The sequence below is a fragment of the Musca autumnalis genome, unplaced genomic scaffold, assembly GCF_047663935.1.
Source record: "Musca autumnalis isolate F117 unplaced genomic scaffold, ASM4766393v1 scaffold_1, whole genome shotgun sequence".
Classification (NCBI taxonomy): domain Eukaryota; kingdom Metazoa; phylum Arthropoda; class Insecta; order Diptera; family Muscidae; genus Musca; species Musca autumnalis.
The window spans coordinates 187,205,603-187,217,959 of record NW_027411644.1 but is presented as its reverse complement, the minus strand read 5'-3'; the positions used below and the strand labels follow the sequence as shown (position 1 = coordinate 187,217,959).

Here is a 12,357-nt window from a genome sequence, read left to right as displayed (position 1 = left end):
TAACTATCAAAGAAACAAATTGGATAATATATACAAAACCTGCATTGTCTTGAAATTTAGAAAAAAAATCGTTGTTTCTAAATTAACATAAAATAATCATCGTTAGAAGCACGCCTACCTTCAAATATTTTCATATACTTTTCACTACATTACCATGATTTAGTTTAAGAAAACTTAATTCTGGTCAAAAAAATTAAATTTTAAATCACTTTGCGTATCAGGACTATCTTATGCTAGGTTTACATTTACGAAATCCAATCGATTTCAACTGTCAATTCCATTGCTTAAACGTCAAATGAAATCCAATGGATTTCATATGTGATTTCATTTGACGTATACACAAAGGAATTGACAGTTGAAATCAACTCGATTTCGTAAATGTAAATGAACTGTTATATTGCGTCACTTAGGTACTGGTCTAAACCATCATTGCTCCCAATGCGAAATTAGGGAATATTTGTTTTTCTTATCAATAAAATGCAATTTTTTGTGTCTGTTTTAACTATCACTTTCAATTTTGACTGCACTTTTCAAGGTCACACATATCTGATGGCTCGCTGCGTAAACTAGAAAACATTTATATGTATGCATGTAAGTGTGACACGTCAAGTGACGCATTAACAATAAATTTTATTAAATACTAAGCAGACATTCTACCAAATGTGGAAGAATTTTACACTTAGCCAGCCATTGGTCGACCTCACGACAAATGCGTCAAAAGAAATACCATACGACTATTAACGAGTGACACTTTGAATGTTAATGAAGACGCTTCAATGACAATCTACCGACTATAAATTTCTGACCGTCGATGTCAACAAAGCATATTCACAGTTTAATACACTTCGTGTAAAGAACAATTAAGTAATTAAGCAAAACTTAAAACTGAAGCAATGGCATTCAAGGTGGGTTTCCAAAGGAATTTAAATAAAATTTGAAGGATTGTTGAAACTAATTGCGTGTCTAAAATCATTTACAGTTTGTAGTTGTCCTCGCTTTCGTTGCTGCTGCCAGCGCCGCTGCTGTTGTCCCAGCTGCCCCCGTTTTGGCCAAGACTGCCGAACTTGAGGAATTCGATCCCCATCCCCAATACAAATATGGTTATGATGTCAAGGATAGCCTTTCCGGAGACTCCAAGGGTCATGTGGAGGAACGCGATGGCGATGTTGTTCGTGGTGAATATACAGTAATTGATGCTGATGGCTTCAAGCGTACCGTAACCTATGTTGCCGATCCTGTCAATGGTTTCAATGCTGTTGTTCGTCGTGAACCCATCGTTGCCGCCGCTCCCGTTGTTGCTGCTGCCCCAGTTGTTAATGCTGCTCCCGTAGTTGCTGCTGCCCCTGTTGTTAAGGCTGCTCCCGTTGTTGCCGCTGCTCCTGTAGCTGCCCCCATTGTTAAGGCTGCCCCCATTGTTAAGGCTGCCCCTGTTGTTGCTGCTGCCCCAGTAGTTAAGACTGCCCCCGTTGTTGCTGCCGCTCCCGTAGCTGCCCCAATTGTCAAGGCTGCTCCCGTTGTTGCTGCCCCAGCTCCAGTTGTTGCCGCTCCAGCCCCCATTGTTAAGGCTGCTCCTTTCGTTGCTGCTGCTGCCCCCTTCGGCGCCGCCGTTACCTACTCTGCCACATCTCCCTTTGTAAAAGCTGCTGCCCCCGTCGTCGCTGCTGCCCCAGCTCCTTATGTTGCCGCTCCTGCTCCATATGTAGCCGCTCCAGCTCCTTATGTAGCTGCTCCCTTCAACTATGCCGTTCCAGCCGGTTATGCCGTACGCAATTTGTAATTTGTTAAAGGGTTAAGCTTTGCAGCCCCAGTTGTTGACTAGTTTTTGTTTAATCTAAATCTTAATAAATGTGATATGAAAAAATTAATTTGGAAATTATTTTATTGTTATATGGAAAAGCATGAACAATGGAACTTGTATTTGGCAGAATTCTGCAACTTTATCCGAAGAACAAGGATGTTCTGGAGCATTTATGGACGAGTAGAAGGAAGACTTCAAATACGACCAGAAAGTAATCTCTATAGACTTTAATTAGGTGATTTACAGACGACCAGAAGGGAGTCTCTATAGACGAGCTGAAGACAAAGAAAATGCGAATATTTACCATCAAGAATAGTTTTATTGTGTTTCTTAAGTAGGTTCTAGCATGATTTATACGCTTTTCATGCGCTCAAACCAATTGTTGAATCCCTTTTTCCACTCCGCTTTTACAGCGTCTTCTGGCTACGAAAATCGTTGACCACGCCTATATTCTTCATATGCTGAAATCAAATAATGCCATTGGATCCCCAGTCAGGGCTGTATGGCTGATGACCCATCAATTCCACGTTTTGTCCGGTCAAACAGTCGCTGGTTTGAATAGATGTGTGAGAGCTCGCTCATGGTGCAGAATGGTTCGTCTTCTCTTGTTCGTTTTTCGAACTTCTCAGAGACTTCAGGCAAAAATATTGTAGTGTACCACTCAGAATTAACTGTCCTACATTTCTCAAGCCGTATAGTCGCCACACGGTCAGTTTTGCCGCAGAAACAGGTGACCACTTGCTTCGAAGTGCTTCTTACATGAATAACTTTCGTTGGATTTGGCTCGCTCTTGAAGACCTAAACGGACGATTCCTGTTTTGTTTCGAACTTCTAAGCATAGATCGAAGATTCGCCGCCTGTGATGATCTCATCAAAGTCGTTTGAAGAACCGCGAACGTTTCTATTCACAACTTCTTTGCACCAAACCAATTTTGGCAGATCTAACGAGAAAAAATACATTTTTGCGGCCAGGAGTTCATGCGATACAAAATGTTAGTTGGTGGAAGAAATGCCCAAGGATGCTACTATCTCACGGTATATAACATGGCGATCTTGCATTATCCGTTCACGGTCGGCTTAATTTTTTTCTGGTACAACGACCGTTTTTGGACGACCCTCACGACCTTCGTGTTTTGGCCATTGTCGGCCACGATTAAATTTATTAAACCAGTTTTTCATAGTGCTAAAGGCTGATCCTCTATCAACATACCAACATTTAATTTGATCGATGCACTCTTGCCGTTACTATCCACGTCGAAAGTTGTGAAAAATTATCGTACGAAATTGTTCACAAGTAAATTCCATTTTTTTTTTGCAAACCGATTTTTTCAAGTCAGTGTAAACAACACAAAACATTGGGCTGAATTCTTGTTCTATGAAAATTTGAAATGAAAAATATTTCCTTTATAATTTTTTCATTTGACAGTTTTCTCCTTTATAAAAGTTTTCATTTCACATTTTCATAGAAACAGAATTGAGCCCATGGTATTATGACAAATTGTTTTGAGTATGCTAAGGCTAAAAACTTTCAAACTTTCCAAAAAAATGGCGCCTGACAACACGCGGTGTTCTCCTGTAGCCCTCGAACTTATAGACGGTTAAATTTATGTTTTAAAAGATGACCAGAAGGGGATCTTTATTGACGACCATAGGATTTTTACAGACGGCAAGAAAGCAATTTTTTTACGAACGAAAAGGTCTTTTGAGAGGTCTGTTTGACTGAATCCGCAATCGATATAGTCATATCCATGTATAGCCCCCATAAAACGGTACCTCCCGACGTTCTATACGATTTTAGCTGAATTTTTTGACCGAACTACCTGTAATTTTGACAAATTGCAAACATAGGTCCATGTTTTTGTATAGCCACCATATAATGGTACCCCCGTTTTCCGGTATTTTTAGGATTTTAGCTATATTTTATGATCGAAGTACCTGTAATTTGACATTTGAAGTTCCCAGTAGTCACAACACATCTCATCCAACCATTTCCAAAATAGGTAAACTTTTTTGGTATAGCCCCCATAGCTATATTTTATGATTGAACTACCTGTAATTTGACGTTTGAAGTCCCCAGTAGTCACAACACATCTCAACCAACAATTTTCAAAATAGGTCCATGTTTTGGTATAGCCCCCATATAATGGTACCCCCCGATTTTCGGTATATTTAGGATTTTTGCTATATTTTATGATCGAACTACCTGTAATTTGGCGTTTGAAGTCCCCACTAGTCACAACACATATCAACCAAAAATTTCCAAAATAGGAAAATTTTTTTGGTATAGCCCCCATATGATAGTACCCACGATTTTCGGAGTCTTTAAGATTTTAGCTATGTATATTTTATGATCGAACTAACTGTAATTTGACGTTTAAAGTCCCCAGTAGTCACAACCCTGTAGGAAGCATAGGGACATGTGTCGACATGTCAACACTTTGTCAACATGTTGTCAACTATTGATACTTTTATCTTAATAAGAAGAAGCATTGATTTTTTTAACAGCTGATAGCCCAACGATTGTTTGGTGTAAAATAATTTTGGCGCTTCGTGAAAAAAGTGTTTTTGTGAAAAATCAATAAAATATCGTGAATTTAACTTGTGATTCAGCTTTTAATAACAAGTATGACCAAAAGAAATTATAAAAGACAAGTGAAAAAATGGACAATTATGAAAATACAAATGAGGTGGCTGACAACATGTGTGGTGAAACTTCGACAATTAGAAATTTTGTGGAATCTTTAGAGAAGATTGTGGAGCCTGGCGAATATAATGTCCCGTCTTGCTGGAAATGCTGAACCCAATATACATCTGATATTTGAACACGACATAATAATGAGTTATAATGTCCACTGTTTATACAGCTGTAATAGGTAAGCAAATTTAAGGACATTTTGTTTTTTTATACATGCTTAATCTTTTCAATTCCTAGATGTTATATCAACATTCAGCGAATCGCATGATCAAATGTTAAGTGCAGCAGAAGAAGAAATATTTTGAGCAGACAAGTCGCACCAAGTCGTATGGCCAAGAAAATAAAAGGCGATGATATTTAAATATTCAAATGTTTAGCCAGCCTCGAAAACATTGGCTTTATTTTGAACTTATGTGGAATCTTGGACTAAGCCCTTATTTAAAACCCGTTATACGCAATTTTTACTTTTTTAGCATTTTCAATAATTGGTCTGTTCCAGAACTGCAAGAATCTACTAATTTTTACTATTTTTTCCGATAACATAAAGGAAACAAGTAAGAAAAGTCTATAGTCGGACGGAGCCGACCATGGGATACCCTATACCACTATCCCGGGACAATCGCTCTCCACGGAACTTCTTTTCAATGATTGTGAAAATTTAATTATCAAATATCAAAGATGTAATGTATAATACTTATGACCAAAACCAAAAAGTTATCTAGCATGACAAAGACATTTTTGTAGCAGGAAAGGAAAATTTAGTTCACACAAACTAACATGTAATGAAACCCACTTATGTAGTACTACTACTTCCGTTGTTTAACCGCTACGTTATTGAAATTTTTACGAATTTCACACAAAAGTTTCAATCCATTTAACTCGCTAAGTATTATCTGATCTTCACGTAAACTCAAACTTTGTTTAAAATTATGCGGGTTATTACTTTGACCTACAGAGCCGCTACAAAATTGGTTAAAATTTTGTTTTTGGTCCATTTCATTCCCTGAACATTTCACGATCATCAGCAAAAACTAATCATTTATATTTTGGCCCGAACCCAACCTCCTTAAAAAATTCGTTACAATCGGCCCATAATTGCGGCCTTAAGCTTGTTTACATTTTTTAATGGACGGACACACATCGCTAAATCGCTTTATCTCGTCGAGATATACCAAATAAGGGGTCTAGGACGAATATTTCGTGGTGTTACATAAACTTTTGGAGAGACAATATGTAGCATGGGATAAAAATGTGGTTCTCTACACAGAACCCCTTATATATTAGGCAGTAGGCCCGTTATCTAGCAAACACTTTATTGCAATTTACATCAGAGGAAAGGTCAGTAGTTTTTTCCATATATAGGCTCCCAGCAAAATGTTCGATGCCAAAGATGCCATTCCATCATGGGTGCAAGTGTTCTGGCATGTCATATTTTTAACATCTTCATCGATGAATTTTATATGAGCGTGGACCCCAAAATATGCTATTCATTTTTGGATCCAAAGCATGTCATTTACACCAATGCTTTGACATGTCATTTCCACCAATGCTTTGGCATGTCATTTTCACCAACCCTTTGTAATGACATTACCATTACGACGAGAGTTTTTAACAACGTTGCTTGTGATTTCGGGTTTCCGACAGCATCAAGCCTATTGTAAATAATTATTCTTGTATATTTAGAAAAATTTGTGTAAATAAAAACACAAAATTCATCTCTATTGGATCGATGGAATGGGTTCAAATGCTGATGAAAAGATCGGATCTTTGACGACTTCCTTTGCATGGGTTCAAATGCTGATGAAAAGATCGGATCTTTCGCGACTTCCTTTGCATTGGTTCAAATGCTAATGAAAAGATCGGATCTTTCAGGACTTCGTGTGAACCAATGCAAAAGATGCCATGAAATCACGTCATCGCATGGAACCCCTTCCTTCAAATTTGGCTGGGCTACTTTGCGAAATATAACTGTCCTCAAGGAATTAAAATATCGACCAAACATAAAATTTTTATATTTTTCATACAAAAGTAATGGTCCATTTCACCCGCTAGAGAATATCAGATCATCATTCAAAATTGTAGGCATCTTTTTCGACCTATACTCTTACCCGGTGCAAAATTTCGTGACTATTGATGTATAATTGCGACTTCTAGCGAGTTTATTATTACACTACAAACAAATAACGGAATATATTAGGCTGTAACTCTGTTATCTGATCATGCACACCAACATAATTGGCATCAATTGAAAGGTCTAGCATTCCACTTTCAAGTATATCTCACTTGTCCGGAATGTCACTTCCAGGAATTAAGATATAAGCTGTATATTAAAAATTTGCACAATTTTCACACAAAAGTTTTGGTCCATTTAACCCTCTAAATATTATCCGATCGCCATCTCAAATTACAAGCTTCTCCTTTGTAATATACTCTTACCTTATTTAAAATTACGCGTTGATCGGACTATTATTGAGACCAACAGAGCCGGTAGAAAATTGGATAAATATTATGTTTTTGGTCCATTTCACCCGCTAAATATTTCTCGATCGTCACCAATAAGAATAGGGATCTAATCTGATCTGAACCCGACCTCCATACAAAATTTCGTGACGATCGGTCCATAATTGCGGCCTGGAGCGTGTTTACAATTTATAATGGACAGACGGACGGACAGACGGACGGACTGACGGACGGACACACATCTCAAAATCGCTTTATCTCGTCGAGATATGAAAAATGGTATACCACATTGGGGGGTCTCCGACGAATATTTCGCGGTGTTACATGAATTTTTACCAAAACAAACTTATAATACCCTTTTCCATATTGTGGTATAGGGTATAAAAATGCTATCGTAGTAGAAAATAGTAGCTTCTTGCAGGTTCTGGAACAGAGCATATATCTATTTTTCTTTAATAAAATATACTATTTAAACAAAAGTGTAAGATCATCGTCTTATTAAACGTACCATATAGCTTTTTAATCTTAAAAGTTCATATAAGCCAAAAAACTTAGTAAGGAAAGTCAGGTACCAATGTCTCCATATGACCCTTTATGAACTATTGACTCACTACCTCCAATGTCAACACATGGTTCCTCAGGAACTACTGACTTACTACTGACATACTAGTTCCAATGTCAGTACTGACTTTCGAATGACACGTTCATATAAAATTTCTATAGGAAATTACATTAGTTGTCTACAGTTTGTCAGTAGTACTGTTGACAATGTCAGTAGTAAGTCAGTATAGATTCACTATTGACATTTCCTACAGGGAACATATCTTAACCAACAATTGCCAAAATAGGTCCATGTTTTGGTACAGCCCCCATATAATAGTACCCCCGATTTTCGGTATTTTTAGGATTTGACAGTTGAGATTCCTAGTGGTTACACCATATCTCCATATCGCACAAAACATTTTAACGAAAAATTGTCAACAGAGGTCCATGTTTAACGGTTATTCTGATTTTCGGTATTTTGAAGATTTTAGCTACATTTTATGACCTAACTACCTGTAATTTGACGTTTGAAGTAACAAAACTTACATATACATACATGAAATTTCAACATAGGTCCATGTTTGGTATAGTCTCATTTTTTACCAAAAATTAACAAGATATGTAGGTACATGCTTTGGAATATACCCCCACCCCCCCCCCCCCCCCAATTTTTGGTACATCCTGATTTTCGGTATTTTGAGCCGAACTGGCTATTATTTGCCGTTTGACGTTCATACCTCTCAATACAGGTACATGTTTCGACGTAGCCACCATTTAATGGTACCTCCCGATTTCCGATTTTGTCAAAGACTTTAGCTACATTTTTTTAACAAACTACCTGTAATTTGACATTTGGTGTCCCAGTGGCCACAAAGCTTCTCCACCAAAAATTATTAACGCAGGTCCACGTTTTGATATAGCCCCTATATTAAGGTATATCCCGGAATTCGGTAGAGTTGGGTAATTTAGTTCCCGGAGCGGATCGATCTTTCAAGTTCCTTTTCCCAAAAGGAATGTAACGTGACAAAATGTTCACGTACATAATACAACAACTACCCTTACCATACGAAGCCAGCCATACAAATAAGCAACATACAATACTTCATTTCCACCCTTCCGGTGTGAGATAATATGTAATGTAAGGGTGAATTGAATTCCATTGTAATTTTACAACAATCGTCGTCAGTGCTTACGACTAATAATTCTCATTTACTTCATACTGCAGGTCACTGACGTATTTCAGAAATGGTTGAGATTGGGAAGTTTACTACTTACTACACGCGTTGGAACAAAAGACTGTTATAAACCCGCCGACTTACACCTCTGTGTTATAGCGTTGTGAATACTTTTTGAGTGTTACCCATTATGTTGTGGTGGCTAATACATACCCTGGGTCATGAGTTCCACAGGGCCTTCGGGTCAGCAGTTCCACTGGGCCTTCGGGTCAGCAGTTCCACCGGGCCTTCGGGTTAGCTGTTCCACAGGGCCTTTGGGTTAGCAGTCAGGAGGAGTAAAAACTCAAGAGTCTTTGGTATGGCCAACAAAAGCGAAACCGGTATGTACATTAACTTTGTTGACATTCTTGCTTGTCTTCAGTAACGGAACCAACCAGACCATTTTTCAGACTTCGGCACGATGTGGGTGGCTAACGACAAGTTAAGAACTTTGGTGGGATACTCAACAGCCGTCTAATCCAGCTGGTACAGCATTACCATGCAGATTTCATTGCTTGGACCAACGTTTTTGATGATTTTGCGTTCCAGATGGCATTCGCAGCATTATCTATTGTAAATTTTGGTAGATAGCATAGTCCTCTTTTCCACGGCCTGTCATATGCTCGATAAACTGTCAAAAAAATAAATAAATAATTTGTCTCAGCGAAACGCCAAGCGTGACCTATCTTCCTTCTTTCCATGGCTTGAGAGTGACTTAACCGTTGACTATAATTCGCTTATTCCGGCTACAGTGTTACAACTCTTTAGATGATTTAGCCACTGGTTCCGCTTATGCTCACCGACCAACCTATTAACTTTCAGTGTCAGCTCCCTGGCTATGGGGTCACTGGGGTCACTGAAGCTCATCACGCTCATTTGCTAATCCTGTCGCCTCTGCTGGGAAATATGCTCCTACTTCGGGTATACGGCCAGTTAGCATATAGCGAGCGTCTGCTGCTTTAATGATGTCTAGGAACGTCTTCTTTTCTACATCAGGAGGAGGTCATGTAGGTCTCAGAAGCGGTGATAAGTGAACTTTCTGAAATTAGGCCAATTAGCCTTCCCCTGATTGGTGAACGTGCAGCGTTCAGAGGTGATGAAATCGGGCGGTCTGCTGATGGAGACGGGGAGATGGTATGAACCCAGAACAAGTAAAAAGTCGTTACCTGAAACTGCAAAATACCAGGCTGCAAAATATAGAGGCTATACAACAACATGGTCAATGTTGACGATTTTTAGTGAAAAAGTTCCGTCACATCTGAGAACCTTAAATGTCAAATCACAGCTGGTTCGGTTAAAATTTTTAGCTAAACTCCTTACAATACTGAAAATCGGGAAGTACTGTTATATTGGCGCTATATCAAAACTTGGACCTCAGAACATAATATTTGGTTTGAATATAACTTTGTTGATCACTAGGAACCCTAAATGTCAAATTATGGCTAATTCGGTTTGAAAATGTGACTAAAAACGTCAAAATAACTGAAATCGGGTGGTACCGTCATATGGGGGCTATACCAGAACATTGACCTATGTTGACGATTTTTAGTGAAGAAGTTTCATCACCACTGAAAATCTCAAATGTCAAATTAAAGCTAGTTCGGTTAAAAGTTTTATCTAAAACACTCAAAATTCCGAAAACTGGGAGGTACCGTTATATGGGGGCTCTACCAAACTATGGATATATGTTGGCGATTTTTAGTGAAGAATTTTTGGTACATCCTGATTTTCGGTATTTTGAGCCGAACTGGCTATTATTTGCCGTTTGACGTTCATACCTCTCAATACAGGTACATGTTTCGACGTAGCCACCATTTAATGGTACCTCCCGATTTCCGATTTTGTCAAAGACTTTAGCTACATTTTTTTAACAAACTACCTGTAATTTGACATTTGGTGTCCCAGTGGCCACAAAGCTTCTCCACCAAAAATTATTAACGCAGGTCCACGTTTTGATATAGCCCCTATATTAGGGTATATCCCGGAATTCGGTAGAGTTGGGTAATTTAGTTCCCGGAGCGGATCGATCTTTCAAGTTCCTTTTCCCAAAAGGAATGTAACGTGACAAAATGTTCACGTACATAATACAACAACTACCCTTACCATACGAAGCCAGCCATACAAATAAGCAACATACAATACTTCATTTCCACCCTTCCGGTGTGAGATAATATGTAATGTAAGGGTGAATTGAATTCCATTGTAATTTTACAACAATCGTCGTCAGTGCTTACGACTAATAATTCTCATTTACTTCATACTGCAGGTCACTGACGTATTTCAGAAATGGTTGAGATTGGGAAGTTTACTACTTACTACACGCGTTGGAACAAAAGACTGTTATAAACCCGCCGACTTACACCTCTGTGTTATAGCGTTGTGAATACTTTTTGAGTGTTACCCATTATGTTGTGGTGGCTAATACATACCCTGGGTCAAGAGTTCCACAGGGCCTTCGGGTCAGCAGTTCCACTGGGCCTTCGGGTCAGCAGTTCCACCGGGCCTTCGGGTTAGCTGTTCCACAGGGCCTTTGGGTTAGCAGTCAGGAGGAGTAAAAACTCAAGAGTCTTTGGTATGGCCAACAAAAGCGAAACCGGTATGTACATTAACTTTGTTGACATTCTTGCTTGTCTTCAGTAACGGAACCAACCAGACCATTTTTCAGACTTCGGCACGATGTGGGTGGCTAACGACAAGTTAAGAACTTTGGTGGGATACTCAACAGCCGTCTAATCCAGCTGGTACAGCATTACCATGCAGATTTCATTGCTTGGACCAACGTTTTTGATGATTTTGCGTTCCAGATGGCATTCGCAGCATTATCTATTGTAAATTTTGGTAGATAGCATAGTCCTCTTTTCCACGGCCTGTCATATGCTCGATAAACTGTCAAAAAAATAAATAAATAATTTGTCTCAGCGAAACGCCAAGCGTGACCTATCTTCCTTCTTTCCATGGCTTGAGAGTGACTTAACCGTTGACTATAATTCGCTTATTCCGGCTACAGTGTTACAACTCTTTAGATGATTTAGCCACTGGTTCCGCTTATGCTCACCGACCAACCTATTAACTTTCAGTGTCAGCTCCCTGGCTATGGGGTCACTGGGGTCACTGAAGCTCATCACGCTCATTTGCTAATCCTGTCGCCTCTGCTGGGAAATATGCTCCTACTTCGGGTATACGGCCAGTTAGCATATAGCGAGCGTCTGCTGCTTTAATGATGTCTAGGAACGTCTTCTTTTCTACATCAGGAGGAGGTCATGTAGGTCTCAGAAGCGGTGATAAGTGAACTTTCTGAAATTAGGCCAATTAGCCTTCCCCTGATTGGTGAACGTGCAGCGTTCAGAGGTGATGAAATCGGGCGGTCTGCTGATGGAGACGGGGAGATGGTATGAACCCAGAACAAGTAAAAAGTCGTTACCTGAAACTGCAAAATACCAGGCTGCAAAATATAGAGGCTATACAACAACATGGACCAATGTTGACGATTTTTAGTGAAAAAGTTCCGTCACATCTGAGAACCTTAAATGTCAAATCACAGCTGGTTCGGTTAAAATTTTTAGCTAAACTCCTTACAATACTGAAAATCGGGAAGTACTGTTATATTGGCGCTATATCAAAACTTGGACCTCAGAACATAATATTTG

The 12,357-nt window shown here is 39.1% G+C and overlaps 1 protein-coding gene across 1 annotated transcript; it reads left to right on the top strand.

The window, feature by feature from the left end:
- Nucleotides 1–784: 784 nt before the first annotated feature.
- LOC141388827 (uncharacterized) lies at nucleotides 785–1,865 on the top strand. Its single transcript, XM_073959247.1, has 2 exons — nucleotides 785–905; nucleotides 980–1,865. The coding sequence occupies exons 1-2, from the start codon at nucleotides 894–896 to the stop codon at nucleotides 1,775–1,777; spliced, it is 810 nt and encodes a 269-aa protein (XP_073815348.1). The 5' UTR covers nucleotides 785–893; the 3' UTR covers nucleotides 1,778–1,865.
- The last annotated feature ends 10,492 nt before the right edge of the window (nucleotides 1,866–12,357 follow it).